At 36.8% G+C, this 11253-nt stretch overlaps 1 protein-coding gene across 1 annotated transcript in view; it reads right to left on the reverse strand.

Annotated features, from left to right (window-relative positions):
* The window catches only part of apbb1ip (amyloid beta (A4) precursor protein-binding, family B, member 1 interacting protein), a 29675-nt gene extending 20039 nt beyond the window's left edge, over positions 1 to 9636 (reverse strand). Inside the window, exons 1-3 of the mRNA XM_084102522.1 lie at positions 9495 to 9636; positions 1806 to 1865; positions 312 to 411 (exon numbers count right to left, since the gene is read on the reverse strand). Coding sequence (XP_083958648.1) covers positions 312 to 411; positions 1806 to 1865 — 160 coding nt within the window. The 5' untranslated portion in view covers positions 9495 to 9636. The remainder of the gene's footprint in view (positions 1 to 311; positions 412 to 1805; positions 1866 to 9494) is intronic.
* Between the last annotated feature and the right edge of the window lie 1617 nt (positions 9637 to 11253).

Below are 11253 nucleotides of genomic sequence, written 5' to 3' on the forward strand. Positions count from 1 at the left end.
TTAGCAGTTAATCTTCTTGTGCTTTTTGTTTTGCCTATAGAGTTGAACTTTTGAGCTTGATGAGGTCAATAAGTGGGTTATTCAGGATTTGATTGCAGACATAACATAGATAAACATTCTCCACTTCAAACAGCCCTATCTGTGCACCTTTGAGCTGCCATCAGACATAGTTTTAAGCAATTTTATGGTTAATTAATCGCTAATTTTCTCACAAATTTTTCAACACAGTTGATGAATTGAGACTTTTAGGTGAAATAACGTGGTAAGAAAGCAGACACTGGTGAAAAATATTAGGTTGAAATATTGTTTACCATTCAAATCTGTAAAACCAATGGAAAAGTTCATTTCCTGGGGGGCAGGAATGGAGGGAGGTTTAGGCAAAGGTGCAGACTCCGCTTCTGCTCCCAAACTCTGTGAAAAGACAAATGAGGAACAAGACAAATGATAGATAACAAATATGATAGCTATTTTTGAAATAACAGAAATAACAGCAAAGCAACTGTCATCATATTAGCATGTAAATGTGACATACAGAGATGTTTCACACTAGATATGCATGGCCTGGTTGCTAATCTTTACAGACTTTACATTTCATCAGTAAAAGCAGAGTGTGAAGGTTGAATTAGCAGAGCAATAGCACAGCTGTCCATAAAATATTGCAATCCACACAACATAATGGGATTCATATCAGATTTCATAAGAGGATAAATTGTTGGTGTGCATCTCTGGCTCATCTGTGACCAGGACAGCAAGTATTTGGTGTATCGAGAGCTATAGTCTCCAGGGTAATGTCGGCATACCACCACGTAGGATGAACTACATCCAACAGGAGTAACTGTCGACGCAAGAGGAAGCTGTCTGAAAGGGATGTCCAGGTACTAACCTGGGTTGTATTCAAAAAACATTAAACCACAGCTGCCCAACTCACTGCAGAATTAAATGCGCACCTGAAACTTTTAGTTTCGAGGCAACAGAGTCAATATTTATGGTCGGGCTGCTATAGCCAAACGACCGAAACATTCTGGAGGACCATGTGCACCTTATGGTTCAAACATTGTACCCTGAATGCCGTGTATCAGCATGATAATGCACCAATACACACATCAAGACTTGTGACAGAATGGTTTGATAAACATGAAAGTGAAGTTGAACATCTCCCATGGCCTGCACAGTTACCAGATCTACATATTTTTGAGCCTCTTTAGGGTATTTTGGAGGAGCAAAAAAGAAAAACACTTTCTTCCACCAGCATCACATAATGACCCGGCCACTGTTCGGGAAGAGGAATGCTCAAAATCCCTCTAGCCACTGAGCAGGACTTGTATCTGTCATTCCCAAGACAAATGGATGGTGTATTGGAGTTTCAGTTTCATTGTCCAACCCCTGTATATATCAGTGTTAATACTGTATGTGTGCTTCCTGCTTTTGTTCCCTATTTTGGGTTCAAATTATTTGCAGCTGCTGGCTCACATGTAGGTCATCAGTTATACTGCATAAAGAGAAAATATGTAATTCAAAGTCATCACATCTTATTACTGGAACTGAATAAAAATGACCATTGCCATTGTTTGAATGGGAGATAACGTTTGTCTTCTGTTGAAGTGACCATAAACATAAAATGAAAATTTGGGGAAAGCTTCATGTTAGAAATTTTACTATTTATGAAGCTATTTCCATATTTTATCATTATTATTATTATTATTATTATTTTGCTTCTGCTTTAAGAGACACATAAAAGCACACATGGCACTGATTAGCTAGGTTGTCTGTCTGGAGGATATGAGACGTATCCATAGGAAACTTACCTGCGTTAGGAGATCCATCTCCTGCAGCATGTCGCTGAACATGGCATCAATGTCGTCCATCTAAAACAAGAATAGTTGCGCCATGAGAATTTAACATCTTTAGAACAAGTTGTACAACAGCATTGGGAAAATCTCTGTTTAAAGACTGTGAATAATGTAACTGAAGCACAGAAACCAAACACATTAAATAAATGTAAATACAAATACATTTTCAGTGTGTAATTTCATTTATTATTTATTACCATGTCCATATGTAATACTTTCTGGAATAATAAATAATGTTTGGTCAATTGACCCTTTCTTTTCACATTTCCAGCGTTCTCAGACGTGGAAGTCGTCATATCTGGGTTAACTTCTAAAGTGGTGAATGGAAAATACGAAAATACAAATATATGCATAATTACTAAACTAACAAAGCTAACTCTGAACCAAACCATAACCCTATTATTAAGTACATTTCGTTAATTAATATTACTCAGTACTTAATTGTGTAATTACTAGGCATCTTTCTAAGAGTTGAAATATGTTTGAGCCTATATGTAATATGGATAACTTCTCTATTTTATCTCTTCACTCCATTGTTAATGTTTTGTTTAAGTTTATGTATGGCTTTAAGGTGTAATTTCTCTTTCTATCTGGTGCGGTTTGGGTGGGGGGTTGTTGTTGTTTGGGTTTTTTTTTCTCTCCTTTGTTTGTTTATTTTATGTATAACATACTTTTTGTATACATTTTGTGCAACTTTGTTTGTTTTGTGCTTGTATAAAAACTGTTATAAATAAAAAAATAAAATTAAAAAAAGTGTAATTACACTGTAACAATGTCACCTTGTAATAAAGTTTAACCAAATATTTTTATTTAATGACAACTAAACTGGATTTTTTTCATTGTCGTCCTTGGCTACATACCGGTACTTCTTTCATGTCACTATGTGCTCTCTCTCTCTTTTTTAATATCAATAGAGGCATTATCTTGTGACTTAAAATGCTACAACGAAAATTACTTATGGAGGACAGTATTAATTCGAAAATGCATATTTTTAAACTTGGCAATGAGCAGGGTTATCCTCCACTTTATGCTGGGGTCCTGATAACCCTGCCTGTTTATTTTGCCATGACTGGCAGACATTTCTGTATAGTGTACCTTACATATTTATTTGAACACCTCAGAACTCCCCCAACATTCTGGATAGGTTCTTTTAAAGTAATATATATATATATATATATATATATATATATATATATACACTATATATATATATATATATAAAAATTTCTTCCAGTAACATTAATATAATGTTTGTGTCGCAATTGTAGGGTTGAATCCAATCCTCCATGGCAAAGGCGGGGGCTTGGCAGAAAAGGGCGACATGCAAGGGAGTGAGGACCAAGGCGAAACCAGATGGAAGGAGGAACCCGGTGGAGCCGACAGGGTGGATTGCTGAGGCGCAGCTGGAGATCTGGAAGTCTGCGGCAAAACCAGCATGACGAGACGAGGGTGCCCGGTGGAACCTGAGTGATGGCAGACCACAACGGAGCTAAAGGGTTGACAGGTCGCGGTGGAATAATGGGCCTGGATGCCTGAGGTGTAGCCAGGAGATCCACTTCACAGAGCCACACAGGTGGTGAAGGAGCCCGAGGCGGAGCCAAAGAGCTTGCAGGAGTCAGCGCTGAGGACGGAGTCGAGGAGCTGCGAGGAACCAGTGGGATAAGTCAGTGCAAGGGGACTGAAAGGAACCAGCATAGAATCCAGGAATAAGGGGGTAGGAAGGTTAATGGGCGGGCGGGACTGGATTGTCCAGAATCATAGCTAGCTTTACCAGAAAAGGGGAGAGTTCGAGGGGTGTTGGAGAGGGTGGGAGTTGTCTCCGTATATAGTCAGTGATCCTCATCTGGCCCTGGGGTGGATAGCTATCCACCTGGGGTGGTCCGTCATCAGGTCTGTGGCGGAGGTTTTCTCTTGCTGTCCGGGACTCTCCGGGCTGGGACGACAAGCCATATCTGGAGCGGACAGGGAGATGGCAGCTGAAAGTGTTGAAAGTCCTGGGGAGTCGGAGTTGATAACGTCTTCCTCCGCAAACCCATAAGGCATACTCCACAAACTCTTCGAAGGGACGGTGCTTCTCCCTCATCTGCAGCATCTGTCCAAGAATCACTCCAGAAAAGCTGTTTAAGGGTCTCATCCTTGTATGGTTGAATCCAACTCGAAGGAGTGTCTTCGTGAAACAGTCTTTAATCCATGAACAGAATTGCACAGTAGAATCTCAGAAGAATAAACATGTTAAAGGGATAGTTCGCCCAAAAATGATATTTAAGCCATGATTTACTCACCCTCAAGCCGTTCGAGATGCATATGTCAATATTTTTTCAGACAAACACATTTTCAGTTATTTTAGAAAATGTCTTAGATCTTTCAGTGGTTATAATGTGAAGCAATGGGGTCCAGCTGCTTCAAGTCCGAAAATGTACATGCATCCTTCACAAAAGTAATCCATCCGGCTCCAGGGGGATAAACGAAGGCCTTCTGAGGGTAATCCGTGCAGTTTTGTCGTAAAAATATACATATTTAAAACTTTATAAACGAAAATAACTGGCTTCCGGTGGCGGTCGGCGCGCGTTCATGGAGATGGTGGTTGGCGTATGATGTAGGACGTAGCGCAGGAATCGTTGTGACGTAGAACGAACGTTGAGTTTTGTTTTGCTCTGCTCTCTGGCTCCGCTGTCACGTTCGTTCTACGTCACGATGATTCCTGCGCTACGTCCTACGTCATACGCCACAACAAGACAAAAAAAAATTAACAGTTTGTTCAAAAGTTATCTGGTCTTTAGTTATGTTCTTAAAATGTTGGCACAAAAATATTATCTATACATCTTTTTTTTATGGAAAAAGTTTTAGACTCATTCGTCTAACACTTTTAAATGTTACTTCTTGTTTCAGAATGTTCAGAGAACATTCAAAAGTAACCATCCTATAATATTTGCAGAAATGAATGTTCCCTTAACATTTGCATAACCAAGAAATAATGTTTTTAAAACATTTAACTGGACGTTTTGAACATTCAGAAAACATTTAAAAATATAAAATTTAATGAGAACGTTAGCAAAACGTTCTCAGAATGTATTTTTGTAAGCTGGGGATGTTGTCATCTGGAAAATTTGGCCTTCAACTACTTTTGTAACTGCTGTGTGGAATCGGTCAACTGGATGGTGTCATTCTTTCTTGTTACAAGTTTGTGATGGATAATATAGAGCAGAGTACCTGTGCATACAAAACATAACCCAAAGCTAAACATTGCACAATATCCATCCAGAGGCTAGAGATAAAAGCATGGCTTGCATAACTCTTTTACACATTCACTCTTTGCTAAGACATGTAGAATCCTGCCCATGAATGCTATAGCCTGAGTGTACAATATATTACAGAAAGTATGACTTGCATGCAAAGAGATCATTCTCTGTTTCATTCTATTGTAATGTTTCTACAGTAACTGCATAAATCAGTTCATGTTCTATAATAAACATTCCTTTTTTCACAGTTAATGTATGAGCCAGAAGGATTAAAGAACAGATCTGTTACAGTAAATTCTCTGCTGATTATTCCAGCTGCCTGCAGTTCAGCTTTAATAAGACAAACAGTATCGGTAATCTTGGCCCAAACTACCCAGCTCTGTCCCACTTCCTTCTTATTCTCCCGCATTCAGCAAATAATTTGTGCAACCGCTTTGAATTAATGCACATGTTAACATTTTTAAACACAGTCGTCTAGCTTATTTGCTGCAGAAATGAATGAATTCCTCAAATCAAGAAGAAGTGTACTTTTCTAAGTGAGATGTAAGTTTTTCTTCTGGTGGATAATAAAATGGACAAAAATCCCATAGAATTACACTGAAGGAGGGATTCAATCCGTATTAAAAGCAGATTATCATAGAGCACCTTGCCAAACCAACTCAAAACACCTTACCAACCACTTAGCAACACCCTGGTGACCACCAACCACACCTTATGTCATGGTGATGTTCAAGCACATTCACATTTATTTCAGATAATGTAAAGGTTTAATTATGTTAAGTTACATTAACACTCTAGCAACCACCCTGAGTATTAGCAACCACATAGCAACACCCTAGTAACCACCCAGAATACCCTAGCAACTGCATAGCAGCACCCTATCAACCACCTTAAATACCCTAGTAGAAACACCTTTAGCAACCACCATGAGTAACCTAGCGACTGCATAGAAACACCCAAGCAACCCCCTGAGTACCCAAGCAACAACATAGCAAACAATTTGTCAGAGAGATTTAAAACCTTCAAACTTTGAGCTTTTAAAACTGATTCAAACTTTAAACTCTAAGAATATTGACTTTTTTTTTTTCATTCTCAAATTATTTTATTTTATATAAAAATGTAAATACATATACAGTATATATTGAGTTTGCATTTGGATTTTAAATGAACACAACAATACAACACAAGCGAATATTCATTCGAAGATGAGCAGTGCTGCAATACTCCTCAAAAACAAATAAATTCTTCAACTGATAGTATGTCAAACCAGGCGGGGAGAGTCTGTACCACCAGCACCTGTGAGTAGAACAATGCTGTGTCTTCTTGTTTAAATGAAGCATTGCCGTGCAGCCAATCAGAGAGCTGTTTGTGTGCTGGTACACATGGGGAAGTGGTTACAGCAACTTCCCCTCACAAGATGTTGAAAGCATCTAAGTTTCCAACAGGAAACAGATGACACTCTCTATCTCTATGTAGCTATCACAATATGGTGCTTCTCATATGTCTCTTATGTTTCTTTTTCCAAACAATTGACAACTACATGCATCAATATATCATCAATACATGCTCACGTTAAAACATACACGTGTTTTGTTTGATTTATGCTAACGTAACGTAGATTTGAAGAGTAAATCTTTATTTAACTGAGATGTTTGAGGAGATGAGGTCAGGCATTCTAAATGCAGCGCAATATCCTCCTCCTTTCTACTTCAAGAATGATTTTATTTTGTTTTGTTAAGTGTTATGGTAACTATAATTTTCCAATATCAAGGGTATCTCTGTAGGATTTCAGGTCTGGAAAAGAAATTAACTCAGTGTTTCACAATTGCATGTGTTTTAAATTAAATATCGAGGCAGTTCTTTAGTCATACTGCAATCAAAGCAGGATAACTGTAACATTCTGTCTCCTGAAACTTCTCAATTTTGTCGATGGAACTGTTTGATTTGATTAACTCTATACTTTAGAGTAATATACTTAAGTGTGAACTGAAAGTTTCCAGAGAGTTACCTTCTTGTTTTTTTGCAGTTAAATGAAAATGTATTACATTTAAAATTTATAATAAATGCAGACAGCTGACCTTTAGAGTGTTTTTATCTTTATATGTTATTTAATCACTTCTATTGTCTTTGATGTATGATTAAAGTTTACTGTCAAATGTACTGATAAGCATTTGTGACAAACTAAAACATACTTAAATGACATTTCTAATGAAACTTGTATGTTATGTATTTAAATATATGTAATTTGTACATTACATTTATACTGATGAAGTTTCAATTTATTTTTAATGAAGTTTAACTCTAAATACAATATTGATTAAGACACTAGTTAAAATTATAATCAAGTACTTCACATGCTTTATGTTAGTCAACACATGTACTTATTTAAAGAACAATAAAAGATTATTAAAACTTAATGATTTAAAATGTACTCTAAAGTAAAACTTTGAATTTTATATTATTACAAAGTGCACCTTTTAAAAGTGTGTTAATAAACAGTCATGAAAGTGTACTCTCTTTAAATACACTCTCTTTAATGGCCTTTTATTTCATTGGTGGTTAAGTGGTAACGTACTGGCCAAGTCAAAACAATCCACTCTAAAGTCTCTGTAATATTCTGGTGTCTAAATATAGTTTATGGGATTTTTAAAATAAGTATTAGGAAATAGTATAAAAGTATCATGTGAAAATGGTATCTTTCTTCAACAAACAATTTGAGGTGTCATTCATATCTGTAACATGAAAAATGTTTGCCAAAGTTTACTTTGGAGTTTACTATTGTCTAATACAATACTAATGGTGCTTGCTTTAGCAGACATTAATAAAAGTTGAAGCCTTTATAAACAAACTAAATATTTGCCATATACAGGGCTTTTTGACATTTAAATGTCACTGTTGAGGCTGCAAACTTGTTAGCATTTACCAAAGGACTGAATGCTAGTTTCAACAATGTATTTTACAGCATTCCATGATTCAGTAAAGAGTAATAGTTCATTCGCAGTTCTCTAAATAGCCTAGCAGCTAATGTTGTCACAGTAATGCTTTTTAAAATCACTGAGATGCTATCATTCTTTAGCCGTTATTTTAGTCTAAGGAAAACAGTTATTATAGAACCAGACAGACTGTTGGCTTTGGGGTAACCTGATAGAAAAGCAGTCTCCTGTTTGTTCCTAACTCAAACACTTGGGCAGTGTTTTAGTTCAGCTGGTGTGTCGTATGATTCCCGTTACAGTGCTGGTATACTTTAACTTGTGATATGTTGTATTTGAAACACTAAACCTCTTTATGTGCTTTGAGGCTAGAACTTTTGCATATGTTGGAGTTCACTTTCATGGAATATTTTTCTGTAGATGAGATAGAACAGCCCAGATACAAACTTACTTCAGTGGCCATTGTACAAATGACTGTTATTTGCTAATTTAGAGAACTGACAGCAAGTGCTATTCCAAATGAGACAGACATACAGTAATTACTGATAGAGACACCAGACAGCTGAGGACATAATTCAGTTTTTGGACAAGCCAAACAGCATCTTGAATAAATGTTACATTTAGCATACATTCTTCAAGTCAACATGAAATGCCATTTCCAACTCACTTTACTTCCATACTGTGACATATTTCCAAGTAAACAATGAAAACAATGTCTGGAAGACTTGATTTTATCCATCATAAATTGTTTGGATTCTGTAACTTGGATGTTTCAGAGAATTGTGGACGACTATTAAAGAAAAAGTTTGATTAAAGATTATGAAGACAATGAAACAACAAAACTGGGAACTTACTGAGCTGTAAGTAGAATCCATTTTGATTTTTTGATCTGTCAACTTTTAGATTGGCTAGTCCAAAACTATTGGATTTATGTTGTAGTCTTTTAGTAAATGATAATATCACACTGATATGGGTGTGGTGTTATTTGTGCTGTACTAACACCAGTGTAAATATACTATCTGGTCAGACGCAACAATATAATGAATTAATTTGCAATTAATCAGTCTGGGATATTCATTCAAGCATTGAAAATCAGCCTATGTCCCAACATATTAGACAACATATCAGCAGAAGCAAATCTGCCCATGTCATCTTCATATCTGGACCCTAATCAATGATCAGATATACTGACTCACATCATCACTACAGAAAAATACAAGGTACAACAGCATGTTAACTTTTTTTCTTCATAAAATTCAGTCAGTAAAGTCATTAAAATGACTAATACTTGAAAACAATTTATATAACAGTGGAATTAGACAAGTCTTAAGCACCAGAGACACCACAATATTCCCACAAAATCGTCCTGTTTGATTATTGTTAAATGTAACAGGTATATTTGAACAAAATCAAAAACACACTGAACCCAGTCCTAGTTGTCAACCACTATTTATTTGAGGAAAAACCTCCCTTACCTTGGTTTATCTTTCAGCTTTAATGCCTAGGTGATGTGGTCATAAATAAGTTTTCAGTAAAATGCCTCTCTTTCCGTTTACGGTTGGACACCACCCAACCCACATGAGGCAGGCTGAGAGCTGTACGCTTGTGTGTTAGTCACTGACAGTTTGCTTACTTCCTGCCTCACACGGAAGTTCAGGTTTAAACCTGTCTCTGCATTCCTTCGTACGCTGAAAAGCAGCGGCACACAAGTGCACAGCTGACAGGCCAACCAGTGCAAGTTTATTATTTCTCCTAAGATTACATATTGGTGAATGACTGATAAGCATTTCTCTGTTAATGATTAATGCCATTGTTATGCATGTTTGCTTTTTTCAGTAATGTAATGATACATGTTTCAATGAAGCTATGTAGTTTTGTAAACCTGGACTTGCTAGTGGATATTTGTTGTGAAGCCAGTTGCAAATCTGAATAAATATTAAAGTTAAAGGTGCACTCTGTTTTTTTTTTTGTTTTTTTTTTTAAATGCCCCTTTGATCGGGTTTTTCATCACATGTGGTGTGTAACATAGCTGTAAGATCAAAGTACACGATAAACTGAGTTATTGTCTCCCAAAAGAAAGAATCGATTGTGAACTTCTGAAACGAGTCGTCAGTAATTCCAGTCTTACTCCCTGCACAAACCTAAAGTGGCATAATTCACTTTACATGCACTTCAAAAGGACGAGGACTCGGGCTCGGATGTACAGTATGCGGTAAATCCACGCCATTGTTACTGTTCACATTACTGTGTGTATCAAGTGCTGAGGAACATTGGAGCTGAAGTTCAGATATGGTCACAGTTTTCAACATGCGCTGTAAGCTGTAGACCAATCACAACACACTGGGTCATCTGATCAATCAGAGCAGAGTAGGCTCTCAGAAAGGAGGGTTCCTTTATCAATCCGTTTCAGAAAAGAGGCGAGAAAAGATGCTGCAATGTATATACACTTCTTATCAGAAGAGTGAAGTTTTCTTTCCATTGTTGACATATTTCCTATTAAAGTTGGAAAAGCAGGCTTCTTAATTTTGTAACTAATTAGACGTACTCATTTTGGAAAACTACAAACCAATCCAAACTTTACTCTTCCTAAAATAAAGAGGAAGGAACTACACCATTTGCTACCAATTATCGACTTTTATTTGGACTTTTTTATGTGGTCTTATTCTTCCTTTTCATTTTCTTTAGAAGCTTCTGTGGGAAAAACAGACCACCCGCCATGACACGAGTCAACACTGACACCAACCCAAACCATCTGAGACCAGAAATCTTTGATGTAGGCTACGTAAGGGATAATCCACGCACGGCTAGCTGTGATTTTAATGCAAGACTGAAGCTGTTATAGATGTTTGCAGCGCAATATTTGACAGTTATTTTAGTCAGTTATGGCTCATTAAATCATTCTGCCTGCTTTGAATCAGACACCGAGATAAAGTAGTGCATAAGATTATAACATTTATTTGAATTCATTATTGAGAGAGAGAGAGAGAGAGAGAGAGAGAAAGAGAGAGAGAGAAAGAGAGAGAGAGATGGGAGATGTGTGTGTGTGTAAATTACCTGCATCTGTTCTGCGTCTCTCTCTATTAACAACAAAGCTTTTAGTTTAATTACTTCAAAACCAGCAATGTTACCCCATTGTTGCTGAGAAATATAATGTAGCGATTCAGTAGCGAAGCTATTTTATCAATAAAAGTCATGTTAATAACAAATTTCTGTGCTCCTGAATGTTTCTGTGTG

The sequence above is a fragment of the Abramis brama genome (assembly GCF_963993115.1).
Source record: "Abramis brama genome assembly, chromosome: 24".
Lineage (NCBI taxonomy): Eukaryota > Metazoa > Chordata > Actinopteri > Cypriniformes > Leuciscidae > Abramis > Abramis brama.